The sequence below is a fragment of the Antechinus flavipes genome, chromosome 5 (genome assembly GCF_016432865.1).
Source record: "Antechinus flavipes isolate AdamAnt ecotype Samford, QLD, Australia chromosome 5, AdamAnt_v2, whole genome shotgun sequence".
In the NCBI taxonomy this organism is placed as follows: Eukaryota; Metazoa; Chordata; class Mammalia; order Dasyuromorphia; family Dasyuridae; genus Antechinus; species Antechinus flavipes.
The window spans coordinates 195,014,044-195,037,186 of record NC_067402.1 but is presented as its reverse complement, the minus strand read 5'-3'; the positions used below and the strand labels follow the sequence as shown (position 1 = coordinate 195,037,186).

Genomic DNA, 23,143 nt, shown 5'->3' with positions numbered 1-23,143 from the left:
GCCAGAAGTGCAGTGAGCAGTGAAGCTAGAAAGTCTGGGCGGGAGGGTTACCCTGGGGAGGCAAGACATTTGTATTATGGTTTGGGAAGCAAATGGTGCCTTCTGCATTTTAACAGGAAAATTGTCCTTGGGCGTACTATCCAAGAGCCTGCTTTGTGGAGGCAGTCCCTGCCTAGATTTAGGGAGTCTGCAAGTGTAACCAGAATTGAGGAAATAAAGAGCAGGGGTTGCTGGCATCAGAGCTTGACTAAGCTACAGGCAGACTGTATAGAAGTGTAAAAGGAGGTCTCAGTGGATAATTTTTGCTGATAAGATGGTCAGGATGGCATCAGGACCACAGATTGTCCAAATGGGAAGCTTCACCTTTATTTTCAGAATTTTTGAAGAGTTGAAATGTGAAAAAGACTATTAATTTAGCTTGATTTGTGAAATTGTGGAGGAAGAGTGGAGCAAAGTGATAAGAGTGGCAAATTTTGATTTAATTTAAGGCTAAACTTCCTAAAAAGAGGGGTATGTAAGACTGGAGGGGGTTGGGTTTATGGACTCACTAGAACACTTCACAAAGTGGGGGGGAATGGATCCCAATTCAGAGACTCTGTGATTCTATTTTAAGGGATTTTTTTGTTTTTAAAATACATGTGTGATGATGGATACATACAGTAGATTTGTCATCCTTATTATACTGGGCTTTGAATAAGATGGCCAACTACATTTGGCACTCCCTGGGTATGCTCAGTTTCCGATAGCCCTGGAAAAATGTGGAGAACTGGCAAGGGGAAACCAACCAACTCTTGGAGATTTACTCCATTTAATTCACAATTTATGTGCACACAAAAAGCAAAGAAGAAATTACACCAAAAGAGAAAGAACCTCATCCACTTCTTCTCTAGGTCAAGCTTTGAGGATCTTTCTATCAACATTTCCTCCGATATTGAAGTCCCTTGATGGACATGATTAATTTTGTCCTCCTATCTGTAGAAAAGAGATCAGTGGGATCACTCCATATTTATCAGATGGGGTAAACTGGGATCTGGAAAGGGGGAAGAGATGGCAGTTTGTTGTGCCCAGGGACTAAGTTCTATGCCCATCTTTTGGTGAGAGACAGGCTCTTCTAACTTTTCTGTCCCTCCCTCACCTCTTGGTAGATGCGATGCTGTGGGGTTACTGACTTCACAGACTGGTTTCCTGTGCTGGGAGAGAATACAGTTCCTGACCGTTGTTGCATGGAGAATTCCCAGGATTGTGGGCGAAACTCTACCACCCTTGTTTGGAAAACAGTAAGCATTAGAAATCAAAATTTCCTTAAATCTCACTTCCAGATTAAAACTTCCAGAAACCAGTGGGTACATCTAGGTCAGATCTGAATAGTAAGGGAAGACTGGGCATTAAGGTGAGAAGAAAGCAAGTGTCCAGTCTCATTTGGCTTCATGTTCCCTTTTGCAACTCATAGGAGGCTGGGAACAGGTGAGTAGAGGGCAGAACTTGTGTGTGTGGCTTGGAGTTAGAAGAGTAAGATTCAACACCCAAGGAAATAAAGTTACAAGAAAGTTTGAGAAAAAAAGTCGAGGCTGGCATAGAGCCAAGTAGAATATGATAGTCCTAAATGTGAAACATTGTAGTAAAAATAGTTCTCATCTGGTTTTCATTCCTAGTGCTTCTACCTACTGTGTGATCTGTAGAAAGCCACTCCATCTCTCTTTATTTCACTTTCCTTATCTACAAACTAGATGATTTGTGAGATCCTTTCCAGCAATAGCATCCTAGGATGTTGTTATTGGAGCAAAGTGGGAGTAGGAGTAGAGATTGTGGGAGACACCAAAAGAAGCAGAGTGAAGGGATAGGGGAAAGTTATCAGGCAACAGAGAGCTGAGAAGTGGACTTATGCCCAGCTGCCAGCTGATGACTCCATCTGTACCTCTCTCCTTAGGGCTGTTATGAGAAGGTAAAGACATGGTTTGATGACAACAAACACGTTTTGGGCACAGTGGGGATGTGCATTCTCATCATGCAGGTATGTTATTTCATCCAAGCAAAGTAGACTTAGGGGATATTAGCTATCTTTTCTTCCCATTTATTTTAGAATATTAATTCCCAAACTTTAACATCTATTTTTTTTTATTTTTTTTTAAATTTTTTATTTAATAATTACATTATATTGACACTCGTTTCTGTTCCGATTTTTTTCCCCCTCCCTCCCTCCACCCCCTCCCCTAGATGGCAAGCAGTCCTTTATATGTTGGATATGTTGCAGTATATCCTAGATACAATATATGTTTGCAGAACCGAACAGTTCTCTTGTTGCGTAGGGAGAATTGGATTCAGAAGGTATAAATAATCCGGGAAGAAAAACAAAAATGCAGATAGTTTACATTCGTTTCCCAGTGTTCTTTCTTTGGGTGTAGCTGCTTTTGTCCGTCATTTATCAATTGAAACTCAGGTCTCTTTGTCAAAGAAATCCACTTCCATCAAAATATGTCCTCATACAATATCGTTGTCGAAGTGTATAATGATCTCCTGGTTCTGCTCATTTCACTTAGCATCAGTTCATGTAAGTCTCGCCAGTCCTCTCTGTATTCATCCTGCTGGTCATTCCTTACAGAACAATAATATTCCATAACATTCATATACCACAATTTACCCAGCCATTCTCCAATTGATGGGCATCCATTCATTTTCCAGTTTCTAGCCACTACAAACAGGGCTGCTACAAACATTTTGGCACATACAGGTCCCTTTCCCTTCTTTAGTATTTCTTTGGGATATAAGCCCAATAGAAACACTGCTGGATCAAAGGGTATGCACAATTTGATAATTTTTTGGGCATAATTCCAGATTGCTCTCCAGAATGGTTGGATTCGTTCACAACTCCACCAACAATGCATTAGTGTCCCAGTTTTCCCGCATCCCCTCCAACATTCATCATTATTTTTTCCTGTCATCTTAGCCAATCTGACAGGTGTGTAGTGGTATCTCAGAGTTGTCTTAATTTGCATTTCTCTGATCAATAATGATTTGGAACACTCTTTCATATGAGTGGTAATAGTTTCAATCTCATCCTCTGAAAATTGTCTGTTCATATCCTTTGACCATTTATCAATTGGAGAATGGCTTGATTTCTTATAAATTTGAGTCAGTTCTCTATATATTTTGGAAATGAGGCCTTTATCATAACCTTTAACTGTGAAAATGTTTTCCCAGTTTGTTGCTTCCCTTCTAATCTTGTTTGCATTAGTTTTATTTGTACAAAAGCTTTTTAATTTGATGTAATCGAAATTTTCTATTCTGTGATCAGTAATGGTCTCTAGTTCATCTTTGGTCACAAATTTCTTTCTCCTCCACAAGTCTGAGAGATAAACTATTCTATGTTCCTCTAATTTATTTATAATCTCGTTCTTTATGCCTAGGTCATAGACCCATTTTGATCTTATCTTGGTATATGGTGTTAAGTGTGGGTCCATGCCTAATTTCTGCCATACTAATTTCCAATTATCCCAGCAGTTTTTATCAAATAATGAATTCTTTTCCCAGAAGTTAGGGGCTTTGGGTTTGTCAAACACTAGATTGCTATAATTGACTATTCTGTCTTGTGAGCCTAGCCTTTTCCACTGATCCACTAATCTATTTCTTAGCCCCACTAATCTATTTCTTAGCCTTTAACATCTAAAAAAATAAAAATATCTGTATTTCAGACACATGTTAACAGATAGCATTAGTGCCTATGTGATCCTAGCAGTAAGCTTAGGTCTGAATGATTATTACTGAGGAAGAAAAGGATGATGATGATCATGATGAAGATGATGATGGCGATGGTAGTGACAGTGACAATGGCATATTTACCTGAACACTTCACAATAAGACATGAAATTACTAATAAAAAGTTTGATCAGCTTTCTCTTTGATGCAAACCTGATCCCATCATTCTTAACAAAAGCCATTACCAAAAGATGAGAACATCAGCGACCCCTCCGATTACATGTTTATGTACTTTATACAAAGCTTTCACAGCTTGTATCTCTCAAAAAAAAATCTATAAACACTTTCAGAAAATCAATATCTTGATTCAGGAGCAAAAAAGTTGTGCCAAAAAGTCTCAAGGGTATAAAGAGCAACTCATTATCAATTCAGTGATTATTGAACAAGACATTTGAAAATGCCATAAAATTTTTATCCCTTTTATTGATTATCACAAAGCCTTTGACTCAGTTCCACACTCATGACACTTAGTCATGTACTGCAAATAAATGAAATTGACAGTAGTGAAAATGCTAGATTTTTCTCTGTTTAAAACATGCTACCACTACATTGTCAACGACCACTGATATAAAAAAAAGGTGGCATCTTCTCAAGAGTTTATTAGTATGTATTCCCTTCTCATTATTGCTGAACAGAACAGAATCTGGCTTTGAAGTCAAATTAAAAAGTGAGACCAAAATATAATATTAATCACTTGCCTAAACGTGGCTTCTCTGAAAAACCCTAGATTGCTATAATTGACTATTCTGTCTTGTGAGCCTAGCCTTTTCCACTGATCCACTAATCTATTTCTTAGCCCCACTAATCTATTTCTTAGCCTTTAACATCTAAAAAAATAAAAATATCTGTATTTCAGACACATGTTAACAGATAGCATTAGTGCCTATGTGATCCTAGCAGTAAGCTTAGGTCTGAATGATTATTACTGAGGAAGAAAAGGATGATGATGATCATGATGAAGATGATGATGGCGATGGTAGTGACAGTGACGATGGCATATTTACCTGAACACTTCACAATAAGACATGAAATTACTAATAAAAAGTTTGATCAGCTTTCTCTTTGATGCAAACCTGATCCCATCATTCTTAACAAAAGCCATTACCAAAAGATGAGAACATCAGTGACCCCTCCGATTACATGTTTATGTACTTTATACAAAGCTTTCACAGCTTGTATCTCTCAAAAAAAATCTATAAACACTTTCAGAAAATCAATATCTTGATTCAGGAGCAAAAAAGTTGTGCCAAAAAGTCTCAAGGGTATAAAGAGCAACTCATTATCAATTCAGTGATTATTGAACAAGACATTTGAAAATGCCATAAAATTTTTATCCCTTTTATTGATTATCACAAAGCCTTTGACTCAGTTCCACACTCATGACACTTAGTCATGTACTGCAAATAAATGAAATTGACAGTAGTGAAAATGCTAGATTTTTCTCTGTTTAAAACATGCTACCACTACATTGTCAACGACCACTGATATAAAAAAAAGGTGGCATCTTCTCAAGAGTTTATTAGTATGTATTCCCTTCTCATTATTGCTGAACAGAACAGAATCTGGCTTTGAAGTCAAATTAAAAAGTGAGACCAAAATATAATATTAATCACTTGCCTAAACGTGGCTTCTCTGAAAAACCCATTAAATGGATATTTGTTTTTGTGGAAACATTACCAAATGATATCAAAGTGTCATTTGGATTCAACATATGTCAGTCTCTTAATGTACATTAAGGAAGAACAGAGACTAAAGGTTTTGAATTTAAATCCAGAGATGAACTTGAACCAATGAAAGGTAATACTTTCATATTTCTTGGTCTTCTACGGATGAGAATTGGTGAGGATGACTTTCAAGGAGAAAAGCTTGAATGAGTTAAGAGATTGACTGGAATGTAGAGAGGTGAAGTCAAAGCTTTATAGGAATTTTGCATTTAGAACATTAATACCTATACAATATCAGTCTTAACATATATTGTTAGTTTGGTAAAATGGATGACTATGGTTTTAAAAGATATCCCTCCAGGCTAAAGGAGTTAATGGAAAGATTAACACTTCCTTGCCCAAAAGGAGGAAAAGGATTGATATTCTCAGAGGTCATGATAAACAGATTTTAAAATAGTTACAGAAACACTTTTGGAACAAATAGATGTTAGTTCATAAAGCAGTAGTAAAAGCTGTCAACAGATATGTGCCATTGCATTTATCCAATGCAACTGAAAGTGGTTTCTCCTTATGGAGCCTATGAAATGCTTAAGATGCAAGAATAAAATCAAAAGTCACTTAATGAACAACATACTTATAAACTCAACCAACATTGCATCATGAAAGACATTAAACACATCTCTGCATCATGTCATTTTGTTTAGAAACAGAAAGGCTTATGAGAGTGATCTAGGGATCATTCCATTGACATAAGAAATTGTAGAAAGTCTAAATTAATCAAAATTATAATATTTCTGTTAACTACATATAATGTTCTGGTTCTACTTACATTGCTTAGTCATTTTATGTAAGTTTTTCCAGGTTTTTCTTGTAGCACAATAGTATTCCATCATAATCATATACTACAGCTTTTTCAGCCATTCTACAAATATTGAACATTCAGTTTCCAGTCTTTTGCCATCATAAAAAGAGTTGCTATAAATATTTTTGAACATATGGGCTTTTTCTTTCTTTCTGATCTCTTGGGGTTCACATTTAATAATGGGATTGCTGGGTCAAAGTGTATGTAGCCCTTTGGGTATATTTCCAAAATGTTCTCTAGAATGTTTGGACCAGTTCATAACTTTACCAGCAGTATATTAGTATCCCTATTTTTCCACATCCTTTCCACCATTCGTTATTTTCTTTTTCTGTCATATTAGCCAATCTGAAAAGTATGAGGTGATATCTCACAGATATTTTAATTTGAATTTCTCCAATCAATAGTGATGTAGAGCAATTTTTCATATGACTATTAATAGCCTTGATTTTTTTTTCTTCTGTCTGTTTCATATTCTTTGAACATTTATCGATAAGGGAATTCCCTTATTTTATAAATTTAGCTCACTTCTGAGACCTTTATCAGAAAAACTTGCTATGAAAATATTTCCCCCCAATTTCCTGCTTTCCTTCTAATTTTGGCCGCATTGATTTTATTTGTGCAAAAGCTTTTTAATTTCATGTAATCAAAATTATCTGTTTTACTTCCCATGATCTTCTTTGTCTCTTATTTGGTCATGAATTCTTCCCTTATCCATAGATCTGACAAGTAGATTTTCCCACGCTCCCCTAATTTGCTAATGATATTAACTTTCATGTCTAAATCATATACTCATTTTGACCTTATATTGGTATATGACATGATAACTTATGAACCTTGCTTCTAATCTCGTCATCTTCTGTTTTTTTCTTTTAGATTTTAGGCATGGCCTTCTCCATGACACTTTTCCAACATATTCACCGGACTGGTAAAAAATATGATGCCTAAGCCACCTGGCTGGGAGTGCCTCTACACCAGGGAAGACTCGTGCTTTCGTAGCCTCCTGAATGCCAGACTGCCGTCCCTTCCTATGCGTAACCCAACCCTGTACTGTCCAACAGATCGACGTCCCCACCCTTCCTGAATCATCCATAGACTTCTTTGTCGGGTGGGCAGGGTGGGTAGGGAGAAGGGGAAGGAAACCTCAGGAGGTGGGAAGTTGTGTGTGTGTGTTGGGGGTGGGGGGTGGGACTTTTCTGCATCCACATCTGTTTCTTTGCCAAAGAAGATGGAGGGATGGGGAGAGGACGAGGTAGAGTGATGGGAGATGCTAAAAGAGCAAACTCCAATATGACACTAATCCCTCCTTAGCTCTCTTTTACCTCCTGCCCTTCTTCTACGCACTGACACTTTGCCTGACCCAGAGGGGAAAGGGGATGGAGAAGAGGAGGCAAACTCCGGTCCTTGTTGGGGGTTTCTCCCTTTTCACCTCCCTGCCCCCCTTTCAAGGGACACAGCCTCTTCTATATCTGCTTTTTAGCCACACCTCGCCCCCACCTCTGGTCCAGAGACCTGGAAGACTTAATGGGAGGGAGGGAGGGTCAGGGAGGCCCAACCATTTTAAGTGAGGGGCCCCAGGCAATGTTCTTTTTGAGGCATTTTGTACCCTTTGATGTATCTTTTTTATCATTTTATTTTATCCTGATTTTGATCATTTGGGATCAGTATTCCCCAAATACTTTTAGGCTTAGCTTTTCTGATCTATAACTTTTTACTATATTGGTTTCTTTGATGTCTTGGTTTTTTGGTGGGGGGTAGTGATGGGTGGGAGGGCATCCATTTGGTTTTAATCTGGAAAAAACACTGTGCAACGCTTGGGAGGACCTTTGTAAAGATGTACTAGACATTTTTTTTTCAGTATAGAGAGGATGAGATTAGCTGGCTGTGCTGAGAAAGCTAGGACTTGGCTCAGTTCCTTCACCTTTGTGAGGGGTTAGACAGGAGGGTCCATGACCCTCTCAGGGATTTTCCTTTGGGACTTAGAGTCTTTGGCTCTCAGTATTTTGGTTTTTGTGAAGTGAAGCAAGTTCAGGGTCAAGCGAGAGGCAAAAAGGATCTAGTACCAGTGCCAATGGAAGATAGAAACAATAAGGGATGTGAGTTGGGGGGGACTGGGGATGGGTGGGGTGGGTAGTAGGGAAGTTATAAGGGAGCTTGCAGTATTTCTTGCTAATCTCTTTACCAGGAACCTTGGCCTGAGCTAGAATTTATCTGCTGCTGTTTTTGTTATTGTTTTTGTCTTTGTCTTTGTCTTTTTTTTTTTTTTTTATCCTTCCCTCCCAACCATCTTTGGCATGGGAGACTCTCCCTTCACTCCTTTCGGTCATTCCCACATCAAATTCCCAAACTCCCCTTTTAACCCCCAAACATTCCTGTTAGAACTCTTGATCATATACCTCGGTAGTTCAGATGCTGCATTTCTCACATATTGCTGCTTTTAACAAAGGAAAGGACAGATGGAGGTGTTAGAAGGGATCTCAGAGGTTGTCTAGGACAATTTCCTTACTTGACAAGTGAACACAAGACCCAGACGGAATCAGAATTTGCTCCCCCAGATAACAGGGCCCTTAATATACCTTTGGATCCCCAGATAGATGACTGGGTGAGTTAATCCCTGCAGAAATGTGGTCTCCCTCCTTGTGTTGGTAGAGTGGAGTGATAATCCTCCAACATAATTCTAAAACACTCTCTTCTCTATTCCCTATCTCTTACCAAGGAGGAATTAATACAAAATAAAACATTAAAGCAATCATTGTATATCCTTAAAAAAACCAAAACTCAGAAGTGTAAAACCCAATTTATAGCATATACAAAGCTTTGCAAGTATGAAAAGGGGCTAGTGGAAAATTTGTCCTCAACAAAACAAACCCTCCACCCGTCCCCAACTCCCAACCCCTCTTTGTTGGTTCTAGTAATCAATCCGGAAAAAAGTCTGAGAATCCCACAGAAAACCTCCGTGATCTAGATTCCTTATAGGCTCACACACTAGAGCCAGTTCAGTGATCTGCTTTCCATCTATCTTTCCTTTTTTTTTTTTTTTTTTTAAATTACCTGAGAAATGTCAGCACAACCAACAAATCCCTGACCATTGGTTTACTTTAAACGTCATAAAAATTGGGACCAGGAGTGCAAATGTTCTGGTTTGGCCAAAGCTTCCTTCCTTCCCCCTTCTTCCCCCCTCCCCCAATTTGCTTGCCAGGGTTAGTGGTGTTGGGGTCTCTCAAAGGTGGAGTGTAGGAGTCGTTTCCTCTTTAGGACAAAATACCATGGCAATGATAAAAGATGCTGCTATTAAAGAGATAACTTCCTCACCATCGAACCAAAAATGGCAAGGTCTAATTCCTTTGTGTTTGTCTTTTAAATTTTTCTCTCCTTATTCCCTCCCCTCTTCACCTGTCTCCCCACCCCCCACCTGTTCCTTCCCTCTCCACCTGTCCCCTCCTTTGTCCACTTGTCCCCTCCCTCTCCACCTGTCCCTTCTCTTCTCTACCTGTTCCCTTCCCTTTCCCCTTGTTCTCTCCTCTCTCCCCTTGTCCTTTCCCTTCTCCCCTTGTTCCTCCCCCTCTCCCTCTATTCTCTGTTCCCTCCCATACCCTCCCCATTATCCTTACCTAACCATCCTTCCATCCCTTCATACCTCCATTACTAGCTTTTTTGGCCGTTTTTTTTTTTTCCTGGTAAGGAGTTTCTGCTATCTATGTGAGCAACTCATCCAATCTTGTAAGAGATGATGCAGAAAAGAGACTTGGTGAATGGTTTTTGATGCACAGAGTTAGATCTGGTGTATCTTAAGTTTTGGGCGTGGGATGGGTTTAGCTATATCTGTCAACACGATTTTAAATTTGTATTAACTTCAGCAGCAAGAATGCCTAGAGCAGTGGCAGCATTTTGCCTCCCTGTAAAATTTATTTTTTTCTCCATAGGCCTTTTTCTAAGTTTTCAGCCACAGTCACTCCCTTCCCTTCTTTCCTGTCAGCTTTATACCTTTGATGTGTTTCCCCTATTGAAGTCTCCCTTAGCATAGTTACTCAGCCACTTTCTGAGTCAACATTAGAGCAAATTCCCTTTGGATAGCTGTTCTCATTGCTTCTTCAAGCAGATAGGTTGCTCTATGCTGCCTACTCAACAGAACCACCTGAGATCAGCAATACTCTGTTGAGCCTCATTCCTTGGGACGGTTTGGAATTATACCTAATTTCCTTTGTCAAAGATATGAGTTGATTCAGTTCTCATGGTGCCCTCTAGCATTGTCTCCATATTTTTCTCCCCTCCACCCCAATAAATAAGTAAATTAATCAATAGTATTTGTGGAATAGGTGATTTCAGAAGGAATCAGAGTGAATAAACCAAATATTACAAACACTAAAACATTTCAGCTTTATTTAAATTGTATCCCTCATACAGAGGAGAATCAGGAAGATTGAGTCAAATTTGAGTCAAAATTTCATAAAATAACAATTCACTTAGAAAACTAAAAGATGAGACATAGTTGGGGGAAAAGACCAGAATGTAGAGATAGGGATTCTTTTGAGCAGGGGTTCAGCAGCCACTAGGCTGCTAGGAGAGTCAGTACTCAGAGCCCCCTCCCCCTGGAATTACCTCCCATTCCTCAGGTGGGCTGCTGTCTTTTGAACAGTCGCCAGCCTCTAATCTAAAACACATTCTGCTTCACAGCTGGACTTTGACATCCAATTCTGCAAGCCTCTCTTTGCCTCATCTCGGACCTCTGAAGCACTAGTGGCTTAAAAAAAAATTGCTGTGTTTTCCCCTCTCTAGTCCCCTGACCACCCTTGGGTGGAGGTGCTAACATACAGGGACACAACAACAGGAGAGGAAGTGATTTGTGTCCCTTGGCCTCCCCAAGTCCACCCTATTTTTGCCTCTCATTCAGCCTCTTCCCCATCCCTTTAATCTCTTCCATCCATCACAAAGCAATATTCCTCAAGGTGAGGATCCCCAGCCTCCTTGTCACCTCACTTCATCTTGCAGGACTTTTCTACAGAGGCATTGGGTGATAGATGATTTTCACTTCCCACCCTCTCCAAATCCTCCTAACCTTCCCATGGGGGCAGTAAGGGAAAATAGGTTTGTTGGTTTCTAATGCACTTTTCTGCTTGCAATGGTCTGTCTGTGCTTTTCTTCCTTCCTGCCCGGCTTTTGTTATTTAATGCCACATTTTTAGCATGTTTTTAAATAAAAATGGATAATTTGAGTCAAAAGTACAGCCCAGTGTGTTCCCCACATGGCTTGATATTTCTTGACCTCTCTCTCTCTCTGAGCACTAAGAACCCTCCCATACAGGTGGTGGTCCCTACTCTCGGGGGAATTTCCTTCTTTTGGGTACTCTGTATTTTCACTGAATTTAGACCAGCACATTTATTATTGTAGAGTTTCTTTTTCACAAGAGAGGATCAAATCTAGCTGTTTTGGTGGGCCTGTGGAGTTCAAGCCAAGTTGGCTGAACTCCAGAGCAGTACAGGAGAACTTGGGTCACTCTTGGAGAATATGGTGAGCACATTGGGATATACCGGGGGCAGGACAGCCTTCCACACTGTGGGCTGGGCACTCTGCATGAAAAGCCTGGTCCTGTGGGGAGGTTTCAGAGGAAGGAGGGACTTTCTTGAGTTGTCAGTCTGTTATGGTCATGACTCCAGTGGTCATTTCTTTTGTGCAAACTTCTCAATATCCCTGGGAAGATGGGGCATGGTATCTTGACTGCAGAGCAGTTGGGGTAGGGCCGTAAGTGCCCTCTGGGGTACTGGGGATCTTTTTTAAGGACCTGTGTTTTTAAGACACAGGCAAACTTTCCAGCCACGCAGACCTAAACACCTCCCTATTTTACCTGGCAGTTTCATAGACTGCTATGGCCAAAAAATGTCACTTTTTGCTCAGCTTTCCAATGCTGAGCCTTTCTCCCCATTTAAGCAGGCTGGTCTCCGGACAACTGATCAGCAGTCCATTATAGGGCCCATGCTTGGGGTCTTTACTTGGCTAGGACCTGCCTGTGCTTCTGCTTTGCTAGTATAGCCTTTGAGAGCCTTGGGTCACTTCCACCGTGATGAAGTATTTTAAGATGTCACTGGAGGAGTAACAGGTAGTGATAAAAGCACCTACCAAAAAGCCTCAGTTCTGTCCTGCTGGAAGGATTCTGAAAGAGAAAAGGGGGTACTAGGTGGATAAGAATTCAGAGAGCCCTCTTAAGTTCTGTATGTTTTTTAAGGAGTATCTCTATAAGCGCTGACTCGGATTAGATCATAGGGCAGGGACTTCTGCGGCCTGAAGGCTAGAAGGGTGGTTCCCTCCAGATTGATTTCTTCCAGGCTCTTCATTCTGCTCCTGCATCTATCCTGGGGCTCCTATATGACCCTTGGTGCTCAGCTCTTTCTATGCAATACCTACCTGAGCCTTTGTACTGGGGATTTTGTATCAGCTTGACTTACAGAAATAAATAATCTTAAACTAAAGAGATGTGTCTGGGCTCCCATTGTCTTTTCCAACCCTCTGAGTTTTTTGGACAAAATATGCATCTCATATTCCTTGGCACGGGGCAGGAGTTTGGTGAGCATGTGCTCCCTCCCACATGGTGACACAAGCTAGATTGTCTGTCTGTATATGCACCCTTCTTGTGCTCATTTTGTATTAGGTGGGATTAGTTGATTTACACAAGAATTCAAGTTAAATTGCCTAAGGTGCCCTGCAATGGATATGAGTTCTCAGGGGCATGGGTACTCCCTCCACAGGTACAAATCCCAGCACATCTGTACTTTTTCAGCCCATGCATTTCCCCTGAGTCTTATGATATTTCATAAGGAATACAGTGGTGTTTCGGTGATCCACCTGTTACTAGAGGCAATATGGTGTTGCTTGGTTCAGATCACAGTAAGTACTCTGAAGATAGGGAATCTCATTCTTTTCTGTGTCCCTTATACATAGGAGGCACTTAATAAATGCTGTAGTTGAATAAGATGGGGGAAGGATTGTGTATGTTTAGGAAAGAATCTTGGGATCATTGAAAGTACTGCATAATATCATTAATAAACATTGACTCAAAAATTCTAAATAAAATCCTATCAAACAGACTTCAAGGATTTATTCAAGAAATTATTCATTATGATGAAGTGGGATCTACACCAAGGATTGTTTGACATTAGGAAAACAATCACCATAATCACATTAAAAGCCAAAACACTCCAAACCACATTATCATTTCCATAGATGCAGAAAAAGTCTTTGACAATGTGTGAACACTCTTTTATGTTATAAACCCTACAAAATATAGGCAGGGATGGTCCTTTTTAAAATAGCATTTTCCCCCAATTACATCACATGTAAAGATAGTTTTCAGCATTCGTTTTTAAATAAGACTTTAAGTTTCAAAGTTTTCTCCTTCCCATCCCCAAGAGAGCAGACAATCTGATAGAGGTTTTACATATGCGGTTTTGTTAAATGTATTTCCACATTAGTCATGTTGTGAAAGAAGAAACAGAACAAAAGGAAAAAAAAACACACAAAAAAGTGAAAATAGTATGCAGTCAGACTCCATCGTTCTTTCTCTGGATGTTGATAGCATTTTCTATCCTGAATCTCCAGGAATTGTCTTGGATCATTGTATTGCTGAGAAGAGTTAATCTATCATAGTTGATAATCACACAGTGGTGTTGTTACTGTGCACAATGTTCTTCTGTTTTTTTCCACTTTACTTGATATCAGTTTATTTAAATCTAAGTTTTTCTGAAATTGCGGGCTCATCATTTCTTACAGCACAATAGTATTCCATTACATTCATATACCTACAACATGTTCAGCCATTCCACACTTGATGGGCATTCCCTCAGTTTCCATTTCTCTGCCACACAAGAACTGCCACAAATATACTTTTGTACATGTAGATTCTTTCCCCTTTTTTAATGATTTCTGTGGGATTCTGAATAGTCCTTTTTTTTCTTTTTAAAAGTAACATAAAGCATCTATCTAAAAAAGCCAGCATCTCATAACACTGGGGATATACACCAGAACCTTTTCCCATAAATACAGGAATGGAGCAAAGATGGCTGTTCTCACTATTATTTTATATGTTCTGGAAATGCTAGCAATAATGATGAGACATAAGAGAAATTAAAGAAATAAAGATCAGTAAACAGAAAACTTTCCATTTGCTAAGCAAATTGAAACAATTAACTGATTGAAACAATAGCTTTAGCAAAGTTCCAGGCTATAAAATTAACTCACAAAAATCAACATTTGTACATAATAGAAAAACAGGAAAAAATAGGAAACTTCATTCCATATAACTTCAAAATACATAAGTATCTAGAGATCACTCTCCTTTAATACATAACAGACATATATAGATTTAATTGCAAAGAGTCTGTTAAAGAAACAGGAAACAACCTAAATAATTGGGGGAATATTCAGTGCTCCTGGCAAGGTTGCACCAACATAAAAATGATAAAACTACAAAAATTAATTTACACTTTTAATGCTATTCTAATTAAATTACCAAGAGGATACTGTGTAAAATTTGATAAAATAACAATTCACTTAGAAAGCAAAAAAAACTAGAATATCAGTGGAAATGATGAAAAGAAGGGATGAGGGAATAACACTTCCAACACTCAAACAGCAATAGTCATCAAAATCTTCTGCTATTGGTTAAAGATTAGAGAAAGATCAATGGAACAAATTGGATAAGGGAGAGTCAGATACTATAGATTTCAATAATCCAGTATTTGATAAAATGAGAAACAAATTATCTAGGGAAAAATTCCTTATTTTAAAAAAACAAACACAACTATTAAGAAAACTGGAAAACAGTCTGATACAGGTAAACAGAACCAAGAAAACAACATAAGTAACTACAAAATGTAAATGGAAAGAACTGCACACCTCAAAATCAAAGGTAAATGTAAATTTATGAAGATCAAGCCAGGCTGAAATGAAGAGGTAGGAGAGGTCACTCCCAATCTATCTTTTTGTGGTCCACAAGTGTTAACACATTGCACATTTTCAGGCTTTTTCCATGTATGAATTGTGCTGGATTTTTTCTCTCTTAAAACATCTGGTTTGTCATATGACTGACTTGGGGAGGGAGGAAAAGGAGAAACAATATTTGGAAAAATTGTGATGAAAAACAGAAAAGAAAAATATTAAGAAAGGAAAGAAAAAAAAGAAGAGGAAGAAAGAAAAAGAAAGCAAACAAGTTATATAATTCTTCAAATGAAATCCAATATCTTCCTCTTAATTTCTAGTCTCAGTTCCTTGTCCATCAGCAGGGTCTGTCTTTAATAAAGTTTTGATTACCCAAGTCAATAAGCTGCCCATCCAATAACATGTCATAATCAGGGAAAAACACTTTATCCACTTGATTTTTTTTCAGCTAATCAAAGATCAACCAGAAGTTCTACTATATTCGGAGCTTATTAGCACAATGTGATTCCCTTTATATTTGTAAAGTATGCATAAAAATATTAGCTGTTATCCACATACATGCTCAGTTGGAGGACTTCATCGTCTGTTGGAAATTTCTCTTCTATTTGGACTGTATTGAACATCATTTACGATGATGACAAACATGTTTGCCAATCATATTTTTGTTTCATGCTTCTTGTCAATGATTATTAAAGGATTTTTGAAGAGAATTTTCTCTGTGATTACATCAAGTAATAACTTATGTTTAAGGTAAGACTTTGAGGTTTAAAAATCACTTTCCTCACAACCCTATCAGGTAGTTAGTATAAACATCAGTCCTATTTTATAGCTGAGGTAATTGAGGTTCAAATATGTTAAGCAACTTGCCCAAGATTATACAGATGGTAGGTTTTGGAGCCCCAAACTGACAGGCTACTGCTCTTTCCCCTTTCTTCATGCTGCCTCTCAATATCTCTGGATTCCTGATGTTCTTGGGCACTAAATTCATATTCAGGCTACTATTAATGTGCATATGGTTGGGGGGAATAAACTGGGGAGTCCAATCTAATTATTTACAGTGGAGGAAACCAAGGTCCACAGATGTGGAATAACAGCACAGCCAATCAGGATTCAAAGCCCTATGGAGTCAAATCCAATGCTTTTCTAGCTTCTAGGACACCCTCCTAAAATGGAAGGGTATAGGATAGAAAACATCCAGGGGTTATTTCTCTGGCTCCTCCCATTCTGCGTGACTAGGTGAGGAGAATTGTCATAACATAAAATCTCAGAATTGGAAAAAAAACTGAAAGGTCCACCCCTATTGCTCCATTTTGGAATTTCTTTTATGATATCTCCAAAAGGTTTATCCAATCTCTTATAGAGCAGTTTTTGGTGACAGAGAACTCTGTCTCACAAAACAACCTATTCCACGTGGGGACAATTCTAACTATTGGAAAGCTCTCATATTGAATTAAAATATATTTAACAATTTTTATTCATTTTTGTTGTTAAGTCATGTCCAACTCTTTGTGACCCAATGTGAGAAATGAAAAGTTTGAGAGAGATAATTTTGGGGTGTTTAAACATTTTATTAATTATGACTAGCAAGTAATTAATAAAAGGATGGTCATTTGGCTTTCTTTAGTAAACCAAAGACCCCTCATGGAAGCCTTTTGATACTTATATACCCTGTAAGAGAAAGTATTCATCACAGGTGGCAATCAACTCTGGTTGATTAATGAGAGAATGAATATTATGAGAGGTGAGCCTGTTCTAATGAGGGACTGGGTATGTGATTCTGATCAAGTCATTCATGGACAAAGAGAAACTCATCTCAAGTCAAACTTGCAATATACAAAAGAATGTATCTTCCACTCAGTGAACAGTGAAAGATGTGGGTTCAGAACTCCATCTAGATTAGATTCTCCTTGAAAGGTCTTCTGGTTGGGTGGAGTCCTACCCAATCGAAAGCATGTACCCTGAGGATTTGAGCAATCTCATTTATTAGCAATGTCCTTCAGATGTTGGCTGAATAACCTATAAGGGAATGCTTTCTTAGCAGGAAATAGAAAAGAAAAAAATTTTAATCTCAATGAATTGATTATTAATATTTGAAAAATAATCAGATATTGCAGTGGTTTGCCATTTTCTTCTCCAACACATTTTATAGATAAGGAAACCGAGGCAAACAGTTAAATGACAGCTAACAAGAATCTGAGGCCAGATTGGGACTTAAGAAAATGAAACTCCATGCTTTGCTGCCCCTCTGCTCATTTACTCTAGTTCTACTAGAGTCACAGAGGCTAATTCTAATCCCTTTTCAAGATGAGTACATTTCAAATAAATATCCAAATAGAATGATCATATATGTCCTCTCCCAAAACTCTATGCAAAGTATCTTAGATTCCCAAAGTCAAGTAGATGGTTTCCTGACTTAGCATCCCAGGATGCTCTTCTTGAGTTTATGATTTTAGGCAAATCACTTAATTCTGGATCTCAGTTTCTTCATTTGTAAAATGGAAGGATTAGGCTAGATGACTCCTAAAGTTCTTTCAAGTTCTAACTCTATGATCCAGTAAATAATGTTGCCTAAAATGCAGCAACCAGAACCAAATTCAGTGCCTAGAGCCAACAAAATTAGTCAGAATGTTTGTCTTCCATTTTGTCGTCTCAGAAAAGGAGACTGGATTCGATATTGTCAAATGTTACATCCAACTCTAAATTCCTATGAACCTCCTATTGCAAATGTGATCTGGCCAGCCCAGAAGATATTGGAGAATAGAAGGTACAGTGGAAGTCAAAGGACCTGAATTCAAATTTTGCCTCTTTCACTTGTGTGACTTTAGTGTAATATTAAACTTCCCTCTCCTAGGTACATCAGCATTTTGATGGGTATACCCTTGACCAAATTATAACTCACACATGCCTTTTCATTCAATATGAGTCTGTCATTTCATTAAAATTCCATAGAGGATGCTCTCAAAGACCTTACAAACACCAAGAGAAAAGCTTGTTCCTGAAGGACTTGTTCCTTTGTTCTATGTGAGCAATCCTAAAACAGTCTCATGCTGAGTTCACAAAACAGTCAGCCTCAGGAGTTTCATAAGCAGGAGAATTGAGCTTCCCATTCTTAACCATTTATGGAACAGAATCCATTTCTCACCCTGGCCAGACAAGTAATGTGATTGGTATTGAGAATGTGTTTAGCTGATTGGGATCCAGGATACCTCTCACTGTGCTCATTAAGGGGAATGACAGTTTGGGACTAAAAGGGGATATAGAGAAATCCCCAAGAAAACTGGTTTAAAAAAATAGTTTTTCCCTCCAGGTACATTCAATCCTTAAATGCCTAAGAAGATCAAACTAGATTTCATTTTTGAGCAGAAAAATATCAGTATTCAGTTAAGCCTGTTTTAAAGCATTCAAAAATAAATGTTTGGAACCCCTCACATGCACTTATGTTATTTTCACTTACATCTTATGCTATGGAGTTTTTTGTGACTCCTGGGCACATTCTTCCTATCTGAAAGCTATTAGGCGCTCAAGAAATTGCAAATCAGATTTAAAAATCCATTTTGATTTTGTCATCGTTGCTTTCTAATACTAGTATCACTGCATAATTGGGGGGGGTGCACCACAAATAACACAGCCTCCCACAAATGTTTATATTTGCCCCCAATAGCATGCAAACTGTCTGGTTCTAAGACACTCACACATGCTACTTCATAATTCATTCCCTTTCTCTTTCTCATGCACTGATTCACATCTCTAATTAATTCTTTCCTTTTGAGAAACACACACACACACACACACAACTGACTCATATTCAAGCTACTGTTCTTTCTCTCCATCTCACTCACCCAATAGTTTTCCACATTTTCCTAGTCACCAACCATAATATGCCCTCTCTTAGTCAATGCTCATTTGCCCCTATACCTAGCATTTATTTTTTTCCATCTAACATTAAGCGGCAAGAAAGTATTCTGACACTCCCTAAACAGGGATGTGCAGAACATGACTGGTAGCTGCAGAAAGGTTCAGGTTCCCCACAGTCTCCGGGGCTGTAATGTTGAAATAGCAATAGGCACTTCATTTTGTCTTTATCCACCATTTTGTGAAATCTCAGTCATCTGAGTTTAAAGAAGTCACAAGATTAGTCCCTCCCATAACAGGCACTTAAAGAATGTCACAAAACCACCCCTGTTCCTTCTCTCTTCATTGTCTCCCGATTGTCCCCCAATTCCCTCCAGCCAATCCTCTCTCTCACTAAATTGTCTCCAGATCTCCATTTCCAATAAGAAACCAGGTATATCAATCCTTTCATCCTATTTCTTCATTCCCTCCAAATTGTATATTAATTGAGAAACCCCAAAGTTTTGGGTTCTTGGCTCCTAAGAGCCTGAGTCCAATTTCTTTTGCAATTCCATGTACTATAAATAAATTATTTATTTTCATGATACTGTTTTTTAATTTATCTGTAACAGTGAACACCTGAACTTTTTTTGGACAATATTTCCATATTCTGAGCAGATAAGGTTATAGATTTTGCTATCTTGTTTTTCCTGAGTTTCCTGAAAAACAGAATGATCTTGTCACTTTTCATTAAAATAATAAAAAAAATTTCTAGTTAAGTCCTAGAGCTTTAAAAAAAAATGGCAACAACTGATTTCAAATCTACCATTCTCTTAACTAAAACCCATCTAAACTCTAATTTATCAGGAGGCTTCTGAAGGTCTTTGTGAGCGAACATTGCTGGAGAAGTCCTTTAAATGGGTTTCATTCAATGGTTCTTGAATTCTTTACTATTGATATTAATAATAATGACTTGTTCTTCATTATTCACTATGAATAATCAAATCAAAGGACGGTTCCTAGGTTATTGTGTTCTCTTCTGTGAAAATTTATTGGAAGGACACTTTATACAGGTAAGATATTTATATAAGGAATGGTTGGGAGAGTGGGGGGGAGGGATAGCAAATAGCAATAGAGATGAAGAAATAGACTCTCAAAATCCAATTGACTCATCTTTACAGAGCTAATAAGTATTATAATAGGATTTGAACTCAGATCTTCTGACATTAAGTCCAATGTCTTTAGAGAAGCCTTGTTAATGTACTATCTATGATTACCCTGGACATTACACTGCCTTTATAGAGCCTTCATTTACCTTCAGTGCCATCACACTCATGCTTTAGGTGGTGTTCTCTGCCATATTAAGACTCCCAATGCCCTCATGATGCTCATGTTGGGCAAAAGCAATCAAAATGGAAAAATCAATAGCCTTATCAATAACCCCACCCTAAATCTATCCTTTTTGGACAGTGCCCCACACTAAAGCATTCCTCCATTCCCTCACTCTACTATAGAACTGCCATTTCCTCAATGCCCTTCTTTTAGCTAGCTAGGGGACAGAAGGATCTGATAAGCTAAATCATTTTAAGGTGTGAGAATCAGATAACAGCTAAAATGTATTAACCCTCTCAGGGGCATTTGTAAAAATAAGCAAAAGGACAGTCCAATGTGGAGACATGATGCTAGTACCATGGTTTTGCTTTGAAGATGGGAATGATGGTTCTGGTATGGTGGGAACCTCATTAATGATTACAGAATAGCTGTTAATTTATTAACATTCGAGTTTTTTAATTGCCAATTTGTGGAGACTGCCCCTTGTTCTCTGCTAAAACTCCCTTCCTGATTCCTTGCCAATCAATTCAGGGACTTCCAAAACTTGGAGCTGAGGGTGCTTGGGCTGCTTCCCCATATCCTAATTATGATTTTGCCTCAAGCCCTATCCTATCTGTGACTCCTTTTTTTCCTTTCTTCCTCTCCTTTTCTTCTCCCTCTGTCCATGTGTGGAGTCATACCCTAAGATATAGATGCTCTGTTCAAAGGAATACAAATTTTGATTACTTATACTTTGCAATCCATGTTGGGGTTTGGAGGCTAGATTTTTTTTCTTCTCTATCTATTTTTTCATTGTTTTTCAATAAACTGGGATAATTAACTCTTTTTGTCTCATGTAGTTTTCATTTGAGATTTCTTGAAATATAGCTCTGAAAAACCAGGCTCTGTTAAAGACCACAATGAATGGAGCTACTTGACTATCCTTTAAACCCAAATCTTTCTGGCTTTCACTAATTGGCCAATAATAGGTCCAATCTAAACCTCCCTTCCTCATTATTTGGGTTTTGTTGGCTCGGAGTGAGGATAAATAGCAATCTTTTCTGTTCTGACTAGAAACTCTGAGGGTTTCCTAGATTGATTCTCTTGTGAAGGGCAGCTTTTGCCTCATTTCTCAACTAGCCTTTGATTATTGAATAGGTGTTGCCTCAGACAAACTGATACCTGGAAAAGACCTTAACTTAAAAAGACCAAGATCTCCCACTGCATTGGGAATCATTTCCAGTTTTCTTGACTATATCCGGCCCCATTCTCTTAAGGATTCTGGAGGAGAGAGTGAGGTTGATGACTGCAAAGCTCTTCCACACTTAAATCCAATTTATTTGCAAGTCAAGACATCATCCTCCTGATGTCATTGGTTCTCTTAAGAATGAAGGGAAAGGACAACACCCTGCGGGTAAGTGAATGAATGGATTCAATTAAATTCAGACACCTACTGTGTGATGAATACTGTGCTCAGTCTTGGAGGAGATGGAAAGGTTAAACAGAGTTTCTGCCCTCTTGGGCCTCATAATTTGATACAAGGGTAACAGGATGGAAGAATTTCTTTCATGTTTACCAAGAAGCAGTTGCAGTTTTTCCGATTCATAGATTTAGAGTTAGAAAGGATTTTTAAAAAATAAAGTGTTTATTTTACTAAATATTTTCTAATTACATGTAAAATTTTAAAAATAATTTTTAATATTTTGATTTTAAACTGTCTTAAGACTCCTTCCCTCCCCTTGAGAAGTCAAACGATTTGATCATTTATTATACATATAAAGTCATGCAAAAGATAATTCTGTATTTGCCATGTTGCAAAAGAAAATAGATCAGTCCCTCCTAACCCTAAACCCAAACATGAAAAAGAAAAAATGTAAAAGAAAATGTAAAAAAAAATTGGAAAGGATTTTGTAGACCATTCAATCAACAAGTACTTATTAAGTGTTTAATATGTGTCAGGTCCTTCTAGATTATCTCTGAGAGTATGAAGAAAGGTAAAAAATATTCCCTGTTCTCAAGATACTCACACTTTAATAGTGGAGACAACAGGAAAATACATAGTGATGTTGTTTAGCAGTTTTTAGTCCTCTTAGACTCTTTGTGACCCCATTTAGAATTTTCTTGGTAGAGATACTGGAACAATTTGCCAATTCCTTCTCCAGGTCATTTTACAGATGAGGAAACTGAAGCAGATACGGTTAAGTGTTTTGCCTAGGATCACACAACTAGTATGAATCTGAAGCCTGATTTGAATTTAGGAAGATGAGTCTTCCTATTTCCAGGTATGGGACTCCATCCACTGGTGTCACTTACCTGCCCAAACAAGCAAATCTAATGATATGGTGTTTTCATCTGAAAATGTTTGCAACATTTCACATCTGTAACATCCCCCTCCCCCCCTGCACATATTTTACTGTATATATTTTTAAAAACTAACAGAAATCTATCTTCTTTCCTTTTTACCACCATTCCACTGGATAAAAAAGAAAAGAAAAAAACTAATTTCTTAAATATGTATAGTCAAACAAAATAACTTTCCTCAATAGCCATATTTTCTTTCTTTCTTTCTTTTTTTCTTTCATTTTTTCTTTCTTTTTTTCTTCACCAATCCTCTGGAATCATGAATGGTCATTAGATTCAAAGTTGTTTGCTTTTACAGTGTTGTTATTGTGTAAGATGTTCTTCAGATTCTGCTCATTTCATTTTTCCTCTTCACTTTTTAGAAAAATCTTTAAAATTGTTTATTTTTATGACATTGATATTATAGCATAATATAATTTCTTCCAATACTGAAAAA

At 38.0% G+C, this 23,143-nt stretch overlaps 1 protein-coding gene across 5 annotated transcripts in view; it reads left to right on the top strand.

Moving 5' to 3' along the window:
• Window positions 1-12,740, top strand: part of TSPAN9 (tetraspanin 9) — a 250,407-nt gene extending 237,667 nt beyond the window's left edge. For all 5 annotated transcript variants that reach the window (XM_051961046.1, XM_051961049.1, XM_051961047.1 and 2 more), the window contains 3 exons: window positions 1,146-1,277; window positions 1,928-2,011; window positions 7,153-12,740. In XM_051961046.1, the coding sequence (XP_051817006.1) occupies window positions 1,146-1,277; window positions 1,928-2,011; window positions 7,153-7,224 (288 nt within the window). In that variant the 3' untranslated portion in view covers window positions 7,225-12,740. The remainder of the gene's footprint in view (window positions 1-1,145; window positions 1,278-1,927; window positions 2,012-7,152) is intronic.
• Window positions 12,741-23,143: the final 10,403 nt, after the last annotated feature.